Source organism: Lepidochelys kempii, chromosome 10 (genome assembly GCF_965140265.1).
Source record: "Lepidochelys kempii isolate rLepKem1 chromosome 10, rLepKem1.hap2, whole genome shotgun sequence".
NCBI classification, from domain to species: domain Eukaryota; kingdom Metazoa; phylum Chordata; order Testudines; family Cheloniidae; genus Lepidochelys; species Lepidochelys kempii.
The window spans coordinates 23740752-23758793 of record NC_133265.1 but is presented as its reverse complement, the minus strand read 5'-3'; the positions used below and the strand labels follow the sequence as shown (position 1 = coordinate 23758793).

Below are 18042 nucleotides of genomic sequence, written 5' to 3'. Positions count from 1 at the left end.
TTTGTACAACAGTTGTGGAGCTGTTCAAAACTTTCTGAGTGGAATTCAATCATTGCTATATTTTAGGAACTAAATGTTTTCTGAAAACTGCCAGGGGCCAGAATGTTGGTGCATTTAAAGAGCATTGTAATTTACATATTTAAAACGTCTAAAAGTTATGTTGAGTCCATATTTCCTTTCAAATACTTGATTCTTCAGCTTACTTGTGCTTTTGTTTTTCTAGAGCCAGTGGACGCTTTCTGCACATCACTTAAGGATTATTTCCAAGATGTGTGCAAGTTCATGGCCATGGACCGTGAAGTAACCCTTGATCACCTTTACATTGATGGGGCTCTCATGCAAGGTCAAACTGAAACAAAGAGTGGGAAGAATATCATCAAGGTGATGGAGAAGGAGCTGGTAATATACAATTTAGAAGAGAAGGAAAAAGCAGCTATAGAAAGAAGCCAAATATTTCAAGTCCTGGGAGGGAAAGAACTGGAGACGAAAGTCGTTGTGGTGTTGGGAAAGGCAGGAATGGGTAAAAGCATTCTTGTTCAAAAGATCTGCCAAGACTGGTCCAATGGAAAGTTTTCTCAGTTTGAATTTGTCTTTTGGTTTGAGTGTAGACGGCTGAGCCTGCCTGAAAAGCAATACAGCTTGAAGGACCTGCTTCTTGAGCTCTTTGTCAAACCTCGAGAGGGAAGCGACGAAGTCTTCGAGTACATACTGCAAAATCCCGATAAAGTCCTCCTCATCTTTGATGGTTTCGAAGAGTTGCAGGATCATGATGGCTTTACACATTACTCAGACTGCCAGTCGTACAAGGAGCTGTACAGCATCAGAGAGCTATTTGCAGGGCTCTTCCAGAAGAAGATACTCAGTGGCTGTACTTTATTGCTAACAGCAAGACCCAAAGACAAATTTAATCAGTATTTATCCAAAGTGGACAAGATTATCGAAATGATAGGGTTCTCTCCACAACAGGTAGAATCATATATAGCCAGATATTTTGAAGGGCTACCATACAGTGATGATGCAGTGAAATTAATCACAGATTGTCAATATCTGTTCAGTCACTGCTACAGCCCTGTCATGTGTAGATTCATTTGTTTTCTCTGTGAAATGATGTTTGAAATGGGAGACAAAGACCTGCCTTCAACACTTACCAGCCTCTTTGTAAAATACCTTCAGCAAAAGCTGATACCTACACAAACAGATGTGACAGCCATAGGAAATCAACAGCACATTACCAGGCTAGCTCAGTTAGCCTGGTATCTTGGAGAAAAGAATCAAAATGCCCTGAAGAGCAGTCTTTTTCCCTCTAAAGAAGTTAAGGAGTTTGCTCTGAAATATGGCTTGGTACTGCCATTTACATTCCCAAAACATTCGGGAAACAGGGAGGAAGAATTTGGGAGTGTGTTCTCAGATTTTGTTATCCAAAATTTTTTGAGTGCACTTCATCTGGTGCTCACAGAAGAGATCAAGGATAAAAGCCTCACAAAGTACCTCTCACTACCAGCCAGGAAGAAAAAGCCTCATAATTGGTTAGACTTGGTGCCTCGATTCTTGCCTGGGTTATTGTATCTCCAGCATGATCCATACCTCTGTTCTCTTTCAGATGAGCATGTAATGAAAATCATAACCAAGAAGCAGAAGACACTCTTAAAATATATTAAAAAAATACAGATAAGTGATCTCTATCCAGAAAAACTACTTGAGCTGCTCCACTGTGTTTATGAAACACAGGACAACTATCTTTTGCAGCATGTGGCTTTAAGGCTCAGGGCTGAACTTTCTTTTCTGGGCACTCTTCTTACACCCCCTGATGTCTATGTGCTGCATTTTATTTTAAAAAGATCCCCAAAGGAGTTTTCCTTGGATTTGAGGAACAGTGGTATTAACCTACAAGGGCTGAAACACCTGGTTGGCCTAAAGAGTGTGACATCATTTAGGTTAGTTATTTCTTGTTGGTAATTGTGTCATGAGCATTATAGTGGGACAGACCTTTTCATGCAAGGGCAAGGACTCAATAAACTTGTGTTTTGACACTTTACAGGGCCTCCCTTAGTGATACAGTCAGGCTGTGGGAGTCCTTAGAGCAAACAAAAGAATATGAGCTGCTGAAGATTTCAGTTGAGAAATTTGGTATTGATCCCTTTAAGGCAGAAACTATGAAGGACATCAGTGACCTGTCTGACCTTGTACGGGTACAAGAGAAAATGATCCGCTGGTAAGATCCTATCAGAATTAATGACGTATTTACACTTCAGTGCTTATAAATTATGAAAGACCCTGGTTTAGTAACAGTCCAAGAGAGTGAAGTCCTCCATTTAGAAATGCAGGAAATGCTCTGTTGCCCCACCCATGTTTTTCTGCTGTAATACATTGTGAAAGTTTGGAGGTGGGGGGTGAGGGTCCCACTCAATCTCTGTACTGAAATGCCCACAAAGAAGACAGTTGGCAATTTGATTATTTTAGTTCAGGCCTTTTACCTATAATTTTTTAAATCCCTTATCTTCTAATCCCTTTTAATTATATATCCCACATTGTCAGTGTGGCTCTGCCCTTTAGTGGCTAGAGTCTGCTATTGGCTGTGAGCTAAGAGCCAGTCTTTTATCTCCGACAGTAAAGGCTTGTACTTTCAGAGGCAGAGGTCCTGGGTTCAGTCCCTTCAGGTGATCCAGCCAGAAGGCTAATTACAATTTCAAGCATGCACAATCAAAGCAGTTACTGGAAGTCACTGTTCTGATCTTGTATTTTGTGAATGTTGTGTGTTCCATCTGTTTGTTGTTTGTTATATGATTACAGGGGTTAATTCAAGCAGAGATTAACTGCACGTAGGCAGGAGAGAGGACATTAGCTCCAGATAGCCCCAACTTCCTGACACTGCAGATGTTACTCACTTTGAAGTTTTACCTCTGGCTATGCTGAACTCAACAACCTAGCTTGGCCCTGGAGGAGTGGGTGGTTTGGTGTCCTACTTTGTAACCCCAGAGTGATCCAAGTGAGAAAAACTGGAACTAAGACCTTTAGGCAGACACTGCTGCAGAGCACACTGGACCTCCAGTCCCCTGAGGCAAAGCGGTCAGGGGAAAGATAGACCTATCTAAGCCTTTATGCACACAGACTGTCTATACCAGGGATCGCCAACCTTTGGCACACGGACCATCAGGGAAATCACTGGCAGGCCGGGACTGTTTGTTTACTTGCAGCATCCGCAGGTTCGGCCGATTGCAGCTCCCACTGGCCGCGGTCCACCGTTCCAGGCCAATGGTGGCCGCTGGAAGCGGCAGCCAGCACATCCCTCGGCCCACGCCACTTCCCGCAGCTCCCATTAGCCCGGAACAGCGAACTGCGGCCAGTGGGAGCTGCAATCGGCTGAACCTGCAGACGATGCAGGTAAACAAACCATCCCAGGATTAAACAACCACCAGCGGATTTTCCTGACAGGCCGCGTGCCAAAGGTTGCCAATCCCTGATCTATACTGTAGTTTTAAAAATACTTTTTCTGCTATATTTTATTTTCTTCCTCCTGTTAAGATCAAACAATACTCTGTTTTGAAAATGCTATTTCTAATAAACCTTTATAGCAAATAACCTGGCTCTACACAAAGTATTCTTTGTGAAACAATGGGTTTTTTTAGTTATTAACAACTGTTTCTAATAGATACAATTATTCCATTATGGTTTATTTAGCATGGAAGATGCATTTGGCTGCAATATTAATGAAATTCCTGCTATCAAAAACCTCAGAAAACTAGAATTTGCGTAAGTAACACCCCTCCCCATTTGCTAAAATACTTCTGAAGTTTATAAGACTCTCTAAAAATAATCATTTATGTTATCTAAAGTTTGTTACAGTAAGTTTATGGTAAAAATATGAAGTAAACCCCATTTTATCTGTATTTTGCTGATCTAAACTAGAATTATTAATTTATGGGCAAAACCCAGAAACTCCTAGTGCCATACCCTCAACTGTTGTAAATCAACATAACTCCATTGACTTTAACAGAGCTATGCTGTTATACAGCAGTTGAGGATCTTGTTCCTTCAGCTGTAAAATACACTGAAGATATTTCCCTCATTATTAACAATGTCACTTTTCATTTCTCATTCACGCTAAATTTCGATGATGTAATCCAATGGCTGACAAACAAATGAGGTCCCTTTCCATTCACATTAAGCCAGCTGAGCTGCATCATTACTCAGTGTCTATGTTAGTGTTGTACCATGTTTTGGCCATGATCCAATCACTTGGGAAAAGATTCCTGCACAAAACTGCTCTACTTTCCCATCTAAGTCTCTTGACATGAATGAGTGTCTGTGTTAAGCCGTCTGTTCTAGCTGATTATGTCATGTAGGTGACAGCAAATACTGGGCGTCAGTGTATATCTGCTGACTAAAAACTATTTGCTTCCCTCTTTCTGAGAAAGGAATAGGAAGAAATAATGTTGAATTGGAAGGAAGGATTAACTTATGCACACTTAAACATCCAGTGGGAATCACTGTTATGGCATTCGCTCCACGGCGCTTACATCCAAATATTTCTTTTTAATGTAATTGGGGGCCGATTTCTCCTCTCAGTTGCACCAGTGCGACACTACTGTACTAGATAATATAGCCTCCAGTTCAGAAAAACTACTTCAGAGGGGATTGTACCAGTGTAATGGAGAATGTGTGACCACATCCTCCACTCCCTGCTGCCTACATAGAATTTAAAGTTAAGTCTAGCAGCTTTCTCTTTGCTTGGCCCCACCTCTGAATTCTCAGTATTTTCTCTCCCCATTTCCTCTCCTTTTCTTTCCCCAAACTTGTCTGTATTCTGGATCCAAATCTAGATGTCCTTACTCAGCTGAATTCCCACTGAAATCAATGAGTTTGGTGTGAACAAGGACTGATTAAAAACCAAGGGTCAATTCTGTTGTTAAGTTGGTGTAAATCTGGAGTAAGAACATTTAAAGTCAATGGATTTACTCCGTTTACACTGGTGTAAGATGAACTGGAATGTGACCTGTTGATTGAAATGGGAGTTAAGTGCAGCCAGTGGTAGAATTTTCTTTTAAGAAGAGGGGAGACAAAAATAACCTTGATCAGGTTTAAAATACTTAAAATGAGAGAAATCTGAAATAGCAGGAAATACCCAGCAAGGTGAGATCAGATATGAATGAAAAGCATGTTGCAAAGAAAAATGAGGGAGAGGAACATGTGTGCAAAACTTCCCCTGTGTGAACCTCTGCTATATTTGAGCTAATGTTGTAGGGCCATATTATGCAGCTGCTAAAGCAGAGTTAAAGAGGCAGTAAAGAGTTTTGCTTAAATACAATTGCAGAATCTTGTCTGTGGTATGGAAAAATGGATGTTGGTAACAAAACCAAAACCACATGTTGTGCTGTTTATGTACTGTGAAATGACCACAGTTTTTTTCCTTGCAGGCTGGGTGCAGCCTGCGGCCTTCAGGGATTCTTAAAGCTTGTTGAAATTCTTGCAGCATTCCCATCTCTTCAGCATTTAGAGTGAGTGATATTTTTTCCCCAACTGTCCATGGAAAGTGGTGGGTGGAACTTAACAGTAAACAGCCTCCAGGATCCTGCCTTACTGGCTCAGGTCATTATCCCATTATGTCCCAGATCCTGCCTTATCAATGGTCAATCTCTGATGCTTCAGGGAAAGGCCAGCACAATTCAAAGGGGCTCCTGCTCCATGGCTCCCAGTGTGGCCTATAAGATTAGGAGGAGATTAAGATTGGCCTCAAATTCAGATTCCTAAAATTAGGGTGGCCATATTTTCCCAAAGGGAAAATGGGACACCTCACAGGGCCAGCCAAAAGCCACTCTCTCCTCCCTGCATATGGGGCAGCCCAAGCCCCCCTGCTGTCTGCCTGTGCGGGGCCAGCCCAAGGCCCGCCACTCCCTTCCACTCATGGGGTCAGCCTGAGCCTTCCCTGAGCTTCCCACCCACGTGGGGCCAGCCCAAGGTCCCCTCATCCCCCAGCACCTGGGGCCAGCCTGAGCCTACCCTGCCACCCACCCACATGGGGCCCTCCCAAGGCCCCCTTCTCCACCCCTGGTGCATGGGGCCAACCCAATACCCCCTGCCGCCCACCCATGTGGGGCCAGCCAGGACAGAGCTGCTCTTGAGCCCTCCCTCCTGCATAGGGCTGGCCTGACATTGCCACGTGCCCCACCTGCAAGTTCTTCCACCTCCTGCTAGGGGTCGCACCACCACTTTTTTGGCAAAACTCTGCATTTGTCCTGTTTGCCAAAAAAGTCAGGACGGCCGGGACAGGACTTAAAAAAGGGACTGTCACGGCCAAAATGGGACATATGGTCACCCTACCTAAAATCCCTTCCACCTGAGGGAAGTGCAGTGAGAAGATGTTCCGTTTTTCTCCTCCCTAATCCAGGAGGGGAAGCAGTGGAGATGATTGTTATCGCATCTTTTTTTTTCTGTACATGTAGGGAGGAAATGCAGTTGGGACACAACTATTTCATAACTGGTTTAACAACGTTCATTTTGTAGTGTAAGTGGGGCATTAAGTGCTGCTGTTTGCATATCAAAGGAAGTGGGTCATGCAGTTCTACTCTTCTTTAAAATCTTCTTAGGCTCAGAGTTTGAAAAGCAACGAGAGCTGCTTATTTGAAAAGCTCGAATACGCAAGATTGCTCTTACCCAGGGCTTAAATTCTTATAGAGTATTTCCCGCAGCGTGCTCCTCCCCCCTCCCCCCAACATGTTATAAAAACTCCAGAGGGTTTGAAAATATTTACCAGGCCTCCACTCCAGACAGCTCAGGCTGAATTTAAGTCCTGCACTTACCTGATTGCCTGGGTCCATTATAAAGAAATAGCCTCTCAAATTTATGAGCAGATATCTTAGATGGTCAATGGACAGAAAATAGTTAAAAGGAAACCTAGTAATGTCTTGCTTTGTGGTCCTGCAGCTTGGATGCTCTGAGTGAAAATGAAATAGGAGATGAAGGAACAAAAAGCCTCTGTGAAGTATTGTCTGAGCTGACATCACTGGAAACATTGAAGTAAGTTGCAAGGTTAACAGTGCCAACTTCTGGGAGCCAGGAAGGAGAAATAGGTTAATTCTATGGCACTCAGAGTTGGGATTGTGCTTTGGGGCTTCCTAATTCCACTTCAAGGCAAGCAGTTAATTTTTCCCAAGGTTGCCTTATTCATAGTACATCAATTTTTTTACAAGAACTACAGAGAAATATATAAAATGCTAAGTAAATAGTAAGAGAAATTTCTTAATGTCTGATCCTGCCATTGCTCCAGATGTGAAATACCCATTGGAGTCAGTGGTGACTTTGAGTGTGGATGGATGGCAGGGTCTATCCTAATGAGCAATATATATATATATATATATTGTTCGTTTAGATACATTAGACACTGAAAATCACCAAGAGGTTTTCAAATAGGATTTTGTTTTTCAAATAGGATTAAATCCTCTATCTGGTTTATCTGTTTTCAAAAGAAATATTGGTTACTTCCCTCAGAACTGCTCCACATTGACCCAATCTTCTCTGGGATAATCTGGAAGGACAACATTATCTTAAATGATTCTGGGATGGGAAAATGGTGGTTATAGGGTCACATTCTCATGTTGCATCTCAGTGTCAAATTTATAGAGCAACATGGAAAAAAATTACCCAACATTGTGATGTCCTGGTTGTATTAAACTCTATTAACAAGCACATCTTATTTGTAATAGTTTATCACAGAACAAGATAACAGATTTGGGGGCAGAGCAACTAGCCACTGCTCTTCCTTCCTTATCCTCGTTAAAGACACTGAGGTGAGTGTTTGTATTCTATTCTATTGCCTTGTATAAAGTGTCCCTGTGCCTTAGTTCAGAAGATAATGACTATACTTGGAATGAATAATGCCCACATACTGTAATGAGTTCACTATGGGCTTGGTGCTTCAGGCCTTATTCATATGGTTAGTCCCACTGAAAGTAGTGGGACTGCTCCTTTGAGTAAGGGCTCCAGGATTGAGGCCTCTGTCTTGATAGTTCCTATACACCAGCAGCACCGGATCTTATTTATTTGGGAGAAGATAAATGTAAAATTTAATCTGATATGGAGATACAATAGTTCCGCACATGGAACTGCTATCCAGGACCCCAATCCTGTGACAAGTTTTGCAGGGGTCTACTCGGCAGAATCAAGGTCTAGACTACACCCAACAGGCTGGGACTTGACTCAGGGTATATGGTTCATCTAGCCCAGTATCCTTCCTGACATGGGCCAGAATTAAGTGCTTCAGAGGAAAGCACAATAAACCCTACAGTTCAATTATGGAATAACTTGCTTCTAAGGGAAGCTTCTTCCTAACCCTTGTGTCCTGAAGCATAAAGATTTAGCCTCTGCAGGTTTTTAAATCATATCTAATATAGCCAAAGTTGTTCTCATTGTTCATTTAATGTCTAATCCTATTTTTGATTTGTGTTTGTAAACTGAACAAGGGGAATACCTGACTCTCAATAGGACTGTAATTTGATATTTAAAATATCTTGAAACCACAATCTACAGAATGGTTGCAAATTAATAAGAATTAATCATACCCTAATGTCTGGAATTCTTTTCTTTAACTACTAGTGAACATTTTGCTTTATTTAATGGTGATCCTGCTGTCTGTGTTTTCTGCAGTTTGTACAATAACTACATTTGTGATGCTGGAGCGGAAAATATTGCAAGAATACTTCCTGCAATGGCATCTTTAAGGGTGTTACAGTAAGTAGGAAATCTTCAAAGAGGATAAAGGGGGGACAAAAGCTTGCTTAGATACTATTAAAATCTTATCTTGAAGATTAATATTTTATTGCTGTTACCTTCAGCTGAGGAGTTTCAAATGCTTGAAAACTGGGAATTTGCACCCCTGTGTTCATAGGAATGTGGAGAAGAGGGGAAGGAGAGAATTTGAGGGAGAATAACTTGGGAAAGCTTTGTGGTGACAGGTTGGGATAGGAAACACAGGGGGCAATGAATACGACATAAGCTTGGAGGGATGGTTACAAGATGGAGCCTAATAAAACATTAGTATTCATGGTTAAGCCTGAAAGACAATTCTGCTCCCCCTTTCAAAACATAAACAATTCTTACCCACTACAAACAGTGATAGCCACAGGATTTTGAGAGGGCCAGTGAGTAGGGCGACCACATGTCCCGATTTTATAGGGACAGTCCCCATTTTGGGGTCTTTTTCTTATATAGGCTCTTATTACCCCCACCCCCATCCTGATTTTTCACATTTGCTGTCTGATCACCCTCCCAGTGAGATTCTTAGGGGCACTTACAGGCTTATCTGACTCATTTGTTTTATTTAAAAAAAAAGAGCAGGAAAGCTAGATACCTTCCCCAGTTTCCTCAGACAGGAGAAATGTGTGTGTGCTGGGTCCAGGTGTAGTTACCAGCAATTAGAAAGATTTTAGGGACAGTTCCAGATATAACTGTATGTCTGGGAGCCACTAAACTACACAGAGTCTGAAGGGATTTGTGGTAACTTCTAGCAATTTATAGCACTTCAGATGCTTTATAATTAACTGTATAGCATGTCACAGTTAGTCTTGCCAGTACTAGACTCCTAAAATCAGGAGGAAAGGAAGCTGGTGGGGTGAAGGTGGAATGGAGGTGGGGGTGAGAGTGGGATTTTCCAGGCCCCACAACTCAACTTTGGACGGGAGAACATTTATCAAAGTAGAAGATTGAGTTTGGGATGGGAGAAAAGTGGTAGAGGAAGGTGGAATATTAGGAGTATGGAGAACTTGGGTGGGCTGAAGGGATGATTGCTCAGGAGATCGGCTGTCTTAATCAAGGACCAGATGGCCACCTGAGTTTTCCTTTGAGGACTAATTGTATTTTTTTTTAATTAATCCCCATATCTCCTTTTATCTCAAGCATAATGTTTGATTACTGTGATGGTTAGTGTGTCCTAGACTAACAGCCAGAAAATGTGTTTTTGCCTTCAGTGTTCAGTGTAACAAGATAACTGATGCCGGAGCCCAGAAGCTGACTGATAGCCTCAGAAAATGCCCCCACATCAAGAGTGTGGCGTAAGTCTCTGGACTGTGTCATTGTAGCTTAGATCTATAAACTGGGTTGTGATTTGTTCTGATGCTGGTCAGTGGATTCACCATATTTGCAACAGGAACCAAAAATATCACTAGTCCAAAAGTAGCAACTGACTGGACAGAAATGTCTTCACTGCACTTGGTTGGTTCTAACCCCTTCTGTGACAACAAGGGGTAGGCTGTGCCATTTACGCAGCCGGCATAGAGCTTTCCACCATGCAGCCTGCTCCCCACAATGTACCTGGCTTGCTGTGTGGGCTGGGAGGGGGGAGATGTGACCCACCTCCTGCCTAATGGGGCCACTCTGCATTCTAGGGTTCTTCCCAACCAAAAGGACGCAATGGGAGGCTGAAGTTCCACAGTCACAGTCTGGCCCCCAGTGTTTGTACATGGGAACGTACCTTAAAAAGCCAACAGCGAGCGTTAGCACTATAATCTGAGAGGCTAAATACCATTGTTTGGTAATGACAGCATAGTTCAATTAAAACATTTTGATAGTGGTGATTTCATATGAAGTGTAACTGTCAGGGGAAGTGTGTGAGGACAGTAAACCTTTACTTTTCCATTTGGGAATTGCATGCCACCGGTGTTGGAAAGTAAAGGTTTACTGTCCTCACACACTTCCCCTCGACAGCCTGTTATGCTTCATATGAAATCCTCACTATTAAAATGTTTTATTTGAACTCTGCTATCAAGTCAAACAATGGCATTTAGTTTCGTTTTCCTTCGTGTGGCACTGACTGGATTTACATTTCTATACTCACTTCCAGAGATACCAGGCTTAAAAAACATTGCAAGTAGCATTTAGTTCACAGGCCCCAAGAAAACTGTGCTAATGCCAGTCTGACACAGCCTTCATCTTCTAGGGGCTGTAAACAAAACAAAGCAATGAAACTTTTGTTAAAAGTGCAGTGTCTGATGCTGAAATGTCTAGTCGAAGCCTGCATTTTAAAATGCACTGCCGAGGGTGTTGGGCTATAGCATTAACTTACTTGGGCACCTATCCTACATCAGGTTTCAGAGTAGCAGCCGTCTTAGTCTGTAACCGCAAAAAGAAAAGGAGTACTTGTGGCACCTTAGAGACTAACCAATTTATTTGAGCATAAGCTTTCTTGAGCTACAGCTCACTTCATCGGATGCATCAGGGATTGTAGTCACATAACTAACTTTAAACTGGCCTTTGCTACAGCACTAACAAATGGACTTACCATTAATTTAATCTTAAACAAATCTGCCCTTATAATAGCTAGAGAAGGGATATTAACCTGGATCCAAACACTCCTATCTGGGGAAATGCATGTCTGGAACTGAACTTTGTGGCTCAGGTCCATTTCTGATAACAGCATTCAAGCTAAGGTTTGTTCACACTAAAAATACATGCTTTCTAAAGTAAAAGCTACAGTATAGGACAACTCTCAAGACAGTTATGAGACCCACTAGCCTTGTCACTGCCCTTTTTATGATGGGTTTCTAGTGCCCTCCTCCCTATGTCCTATCTCCACTCAGGATCCCCACAGGCTCACCAGAACAGGGAGCAATTAACTCTGGACTAGTGCTTTTGAATGTAATGGGGATTTATAAAATTCATACTTGGGATGAAATCAGATTCTATAGAAATTGTACTAAACTCCTGTACAAATATAGAAAGCACTTTCCGCTAAACCATTTGGTAGAATTCTATAGCAGGGATGTAGTTGTCTGGTCAATTCTATAAACAGGAACTCGAAGCAAACAGTTGAAAAGTTACCATTTTCAGATGTACTCTAGCCTTTTCCTTTCACCTTCTTCTGTGCTTTTATGGCATGCTGTATGCTCCTTCTCACTGGCTGCGGTCTCCCGCCTCTCCCCTAACAATGGTGGGGGAGAGCTGTTAACTAAGGGGTAGAATTAGAAAGTAAGCCAGTTGTGGCTTGCCCGTTGCATTGTGTTCTAGCTAACTTTGCATATGTTAATACTTCACATTACATCAACTTTTTGTGGCGTGTGAGGCTGCCAGTTCTGAAAGGCAGGCAGATGGGCAACCCCTTTTGGTGGCTGACCAATGCTCTGGGGGAGCAGAGCTGTCACTTCTGACAAACCCTCTGGGTCAAGGTTTTTGGTGGGAACTCAGTACTGCTCCCAAAGAGGTGAATGTAACTCATTCTATGACCTGAGCCACAAAGGACTCTCTAAGTGCATAATTTTCCCTTCCTCTCTTTCTTCCACCGAAAAGAATACAGTAAGTCCATTTGTGGTCATTAGAACAAAAGGAGGGAGGGATGAAATGTAACAACTTCAAATATATTTGAAAATGAAAGGCAGCTGTTGCAGAGAAATAGCAATGGAAGTTTGCAAGTTAAAAATTCTGCTAATCTTTTGTTTTCCTTTTCAATTCACTGTCTCTTAGGATGTGGAATCCTACTATTCCCTATGGAGTTCTTGAGCATCTTCAACAGCTAGATTCTAGAATCAGTTTGCTGTAGAATCAGCTGATCCTGAGAAGGTAGCTGAACTATTTTATTTTTTTTAACCCTGTAATCTGGACAATCTGTCTGGGGAGTTGGTTATTAAGAGGCTCATCGTGTGGGGACAGGGACATTGCTGGGTTACAACAATTCGGGCCCTGAGGGGCAAGAGTCCTTTTTGATGAGGGTGGGAAAAGGCAATGTTTTAAGGGAGTACTGTCAGTTTTCATGGAGTCCTAGAGACATGGGGAAAGGGATCAGCTTTAATGCCAAGATCCTTGTTCTCTCCAGTGAACCCAAGGGAAGCCCTGCTGTGGGGGGAAAAAAGCAAAAACCAAATGATAGGAAAGCCAGTAAGTGGCCGGTAGTCACTATGGATCTTATGAAGTTTGAGAGAAGAGTCTGTCAACATGTAAAGCTTTGAGCTATCTCTTGTTATGCCTTGGGAAAAAATTGACTACATTTGAAATCAGCACTCACATGGTTGCCAAGCCCCACCTCCATGATGGGGTCTAGTTAGAGATTCTGGAAGATCTTCTGAACACCATGCAACACATGCACTCTCCTGCTGCTCTGCTCCACCAAGAGGTTTTCACCAACCCACACGCTCCCAGGATTTGCTCCAAAAACACAATGGGTATTCCCCAAATCCTTACACAGGCAAAGTTGCTTCTTAGGCAAAGTCGTCACTGATTCCTCCCATTTGGTTTGAGGTGAGAATTTCAGGATTAAGCCCACTGTGTAGTGTATTCTTTCAAATGTTGCCTTACAAAGTGGGATCTTCGCCACAGATTGACAGCCTAAATTTTCCAGTTCTACAAACATGTTTAGAAAAAATGTTCACAGTATTTTCTAGTGTTTCCTTTCATGCTTAGATAAAAAGCAGAGGATCTAGAGTAGGAAGGCACAGTGGTTTGGAAAGTGGGGGGGGGGGGGAGTGATTTGAGAAGAAACGACTTGATCATATCTAGTTATTCCCTTTTTCCCTTCTCCAATTAGTTTGTGGCTGGGAGGCAATATGGATTCAGGCTGTAAATCTTAATCCTAGGTGGTTTCTATGAAAGTATCTAGAGGGCATCTCTGATACTGTGCTGCTATTCCATACAGTTAACGCTTTACTTGACATCATGCTGCAGGAAGCATATATACTGTTAGCCAAGCATGATATATTCAGAATCTTCCACTCACCCTCCTGAGTTACCAGACCTGCTCAGAGCACAAAATCTTTATGCATTCTGGTCATTGAATGGCCCTCTTTTCTCTCCATTGCATTTTATTATTAGATACTGTGTCTTTTAGTTTTTTCAGAGACTGTAAATCAAGACTCTGGCTCTGAAGTGTAAAGCAGTTTGCAGACTCTGATTCCACAGTTTGTTTGCCCAGTTCCCTGGCAATAAATTTGCAAGCCATTTTAAAACTGTGTGAGCCTGATTCCGATCTCACATACACTGAATTAAATCAGAATTATAACCCTACTGACGGCAGTGTCACAAACACCAGTGTGAGCAAGATAGCTTTGATTTCATGCTGATGATAATTGGTGATGAAGCTGAAGGGCACAGAACTAATATTGTGCTTTCATTATTTTCACAGGTAATGTTAAGAAGAGGTAAAGGCATTACTGAATTTTCCCATCTTATTTGCTGCTTTATGAATGAGGAATAAAACTAGCAACTACGCTAGCTTTCCTCAGAGCTACAGAATGGAAAATTATATTGGAGCTTCTGAGGACCATTGAAAACAGTAGACAATGAGGTCCAAATGCTTGTAGTTAAGCAGGTTCATTCAAATGCTGTTCAAATGGACTGATTCTGCTCCCGTTAAACAAGCCATTAAGAGTTATGTAGGATGAAGCTTCGTGGATGTAAAGACGATCACGCTACAGCCATCACTGTTAAAAATAAACAGGGGGTGTTTCCATCATATAAAACTGTATAATAACCACACTTCCCACACAGCGTGAAGGAATTAAGTCTATGGGAATGGTGAACTATAGCTGTGGATAAGGTGATTCTTTTTGTGATGCCCACTGTATCTGAAACTGCAGCTGGCATGCTGAGTTTGAACTACCACAGTCCAGTGTTGGAGTTTGTCACCTTGTAAACACTAGGGTTTAGAACATGAGCAAGATAGCTCAGCCTAAAGATGGAAGCATACTGACATAGAGGCATGAAAATCCTGGCATATTTACCCAATCCTATGAATTTACAGGTGGCAGCGTTTTTGTCAGCTGTTACACTAATCACATCTGGAGTGATAATGTTGCTTTCTTATGGTGTTTTGCCAAATCTGTTGTTCACTTATTGTTGATGGAGAGCCCTTTAAATAAGATGACAGAAGGGAAAAAAATTACAGGGAAAGGTGAAATTACAGGTAGAAAATGTGAATGACTTTTAACAAAACAGCTTCACAAAAATCCACATACATTTAAATAGGTTCAATCTGCTGCACAGAAATCCTGAAAAATGACTTGTGGAAATATGCAAACAGATTTTTAACTGGTCTTGAAGGAGATCTGAAAACTGACATATCTGAATGAATGGAACTGACTATGGGGAAGCTATAGAAAAACCTGAGGGCCCAAATTATTAACACAAAATACATGTCAAACTACACACAATGCTTTTGTGAAGCAAAAGATTTGAAACTGAAAGTTTTGATTTTGAAAACAAATATGTATTCTCTGTCCTATTCATGTTCAGGAATTGGATTCAGAGTTCTGAGATCTCTCACTTACCCTTCCCAACATGATAGTAATAACAGACTGTTCAACAATCACAACTTCAATATGAAATCACAACTTCACATTGTTTCATGGACCACATTTACAGAGTCTCAAAGGATAAGGCGTGCTAGACAAGTCAATTTCAGTGTATCAGCACATGTTTAGCTGCTAGCCTCTGTATTTAGTTATCAAAATTCTGATCCTACTGAATTGAGTGGCGAGATGTTGATTTCCCGTTTATTTCAGTTTGCCCCTATGATATTGGAGGGATTTTATGGTTTTCTAGAGACACAGTGTCAGGACAAGCATAATGATTTCCTGTGCAAAGAGGGACTGGAAATGGGAAAAATTAGATTAAATGGGAGAAGCTGGAGATGCCTTTACATACTCCAAAAATTGTAAGGCTAGATTCTTGCACCTCATTCTGGTGTTGCAAAGTAGCTCAAAGCTAGCTCAACCAGCTGCTGAAAACTAGCTCAATCAACTACTTGAAAATTTCCCCTTGGTAAGAGGAAACCCAGAATGGCATAGAGACTCCACCATCTCCCTCGGGTATAGAGACCAAAGTACAGCTGCATTCCAGCTATTCCTGGCTGCTGGAACAGCCCTTGGAGGTCAAAGGCAGCCTGGGGTAGCTTACTCTAGTTTAATCTGATGACCAGTCCTTTGCAGACCCTAAATTCTAGGACAGGTCCTGGTGACTGCACATAGTTACCCATCGGGGCTAATGTTTCTCATTGGAATAGCTTTCCCACACTGTCACACATTGGTTGGCTGATACCAGCCACGTGCAAAGCACTTGAGGCAATACATCTTCCTGTTGACCTTGAAAGGTTAGTGAGACGGTCATCTGGTCATGAGCAACCACAAAACCCTGGTCTCTGCCGACTTCTGAAACACATTCATATGTTCTCATTCCTTTGCCTAAAGGCAGCCCACCTTGAGATGAGCCTTCATGTTCTTTCAAACAACTTATATCTTTCTGCTGACATTTCTCTGTTTCCAGAATCTCTTCAGAGGGGATGAAGAGAGGACCTAATAAAGAAAAGGGGTAAGGGATGATTGAACCAGCCTAAAAAAAAAGGGATGGAGGGTGGGATAAGACCAGCTAAATGGAGGTAATGGTGAGAGGGAGACAGGACTGGCGGGAGATGGAATCCAGGCGATTGGAAAAGGAGCCAATTTCTTTATTTTGTGCCAGGCTTTTTAATACCTGGTAGGACAGGGGAAAAACTCTCGGTGGGGGGGGGGGGGAAACAAAACTCATCCCTGCTGCCCTTCCCCATTTCATCTTCATGAATGGTTTTATAGTCTTGGGCCAACTCCTGTGTGTTAAATTCCCACCAATATCCGCAGAAGTTCTGGACTGCACATTGGTGGCAGCCCTATGAGTTGTCTTTTCTTAACTAAGTTGTGACATGGGACAATGGATGCTATTTTAGGGCCATGTTTTGCAACTGCTCCTCACAGAAAGTTATGGCAAGATCTTAGTCAACAGTTAGTGAGATAACTGAATGTTATGGAGATTTTACACTGGATTGTATAAAACGTTTCTTAGCTGCACAGGTATGTTCCTTTAACGAGTCTGAGTCATGTAAAGATAATGTATAGTTTGTATAAACTCACGTTTTGTTTGTAAACTTTTTAAAATGTAATAAAATTACACATTCTTTTTCCAGTAACTCTTTCATTTGCTAAATAGTTTTGATGTTCTGTTTAAAAGTTACTCAATTAGCTGTTGATTCCCAGTTGTAATGTCAGGCTCAGGACTTCCATCGCCTCAGCCAATGGAAAGCTGAGCAATGGCTAAAGTCCTTTAAAGATCTGGGTCTAAATCCACTGTAGGGAACAATCACGAACTGGCAAAAGGCTGGACGAGATAAGCTAATAGGTTTTCCCCTGGCTTTACCATCAATGAAACACTCACCCAGAGACTGCATCTTAAAGTGGTGTCAGGGTTATCTGCCAAGAATGGGGTCAAGAAGCATGGACCCGTCTTTGGTGTTCCATGAAAATACATTTCTTAGATGTATGGCCATCGGCTTTTTGTGACTGCTGGAACCTCTTTGTGGTAAGTAGGAGGTACATAAGCAGCAGATACATCATTCTCAAACCTAACAAAAGATTGAACTGATTCAATACTTTCTGTGTTTAGACTGCCATTGAATGGACATTTGAGCTAGAGCTCAGCAATTCTAAAATGTGGCCCCCTTTATATCAGTGCCTACATACGGAGTAGTTGCCTAAATCGAGGTCTCCACTGTTGAACATTTTGGCCGAAGTGGTTTGCCTGAGATCTGACAAGTCAGGGACTGTCTAGCAAAGAACACAGCTCTCAGCACTCAGCCACCCTGTCCCCAGCAAGGACCCACGCCTGTGAAGTGCTGAGCAGCTTGGCTAACTTACTCTGCCTCTTGCAGGTTCAGTCACTAGCCTTGAAAGCTTTGTTTACGGCACAGAAGATTGGGAACTGGGAGTGACCTATTGCTTCACTTTGCTGGAGAGTTGAAATATGTGATGGAAGTGCAAGCGCGCCCAGGGCAGGGGAAAACCGGCCTTCAACAAGCATGCTGATTGGTTCATGGGGAACCGTAGTGTCAGCCTACATGGTCCTGACTGGCTTTGAAAAACTGAGATGGGTGCAAAGAAAATGCACACTTGGCTGCCTGCTGAGGAAAGAAATATTATCACTTCTAATAGCAATAGCACATAGGAAGTCTGAAAAAAAGAGGTCAATTCTGTTATAGTAGCAATGCTCTTGCAGTACATCAACCTGGTTTAGGGGCTGATTTTGCTATTTTGGGGAAATGAA

At 42.1% G+C, this 18042-nt stretch overlaps 1 protein-coding gene across 3 annotated transcripts in view; it reads left to right on the top strand.

The window, feature by feature from the left end:
• CIITA (class II major histocompatibility complex transactivator) overlaps window positions 1-16902 on the top strand; it is a 76968-nt gene extending 60066 nt beyond the window's left edge. For 2 of the 3 annotated variants that reach the window (XM_073362462.1, XM_073362461.1), the window contains 10 exons: window positions 224-1934; window positions 2039-2212; window positions 3679-3750; window positions 5415-5495; window positions 6922-7014; window positions 7701-7784; window positions 8641-8724; window positions 9960-10043; window positions 12448-12543; window positions 14099-16902. In XM_073362462.1, coding sequence (XP_073218563.1) covers window positions 224-1934; window positions 2039-2212; window positions 3679-3750; window positions 5415-5495; window positions 6922-7014; window positions 7701-7784; window positions 8641-8724; window positions 9960-10043; window positions 12448-12523 — 2459 coding nt within the window. In that variant the 3' untranslated portion in view covers window positions 12524-12543; window positions 14099-16902. The remainder of the gene's footprint in view (window positions 1-223; window positions 1935-2038; window positions 2213-3678; window positions 3751-5414; window positions 5496-6921; window positions 7015-7700; window positions 7785-8640; window positions 8725-9959; window positions 10044-12447; window positions 12544-14098) is intronic. The other variant, XM_073362463.1, reaches the window with a different exon arrangement.
• Window positions 16903-18042: the final 1140 nt, after the last annotated feature.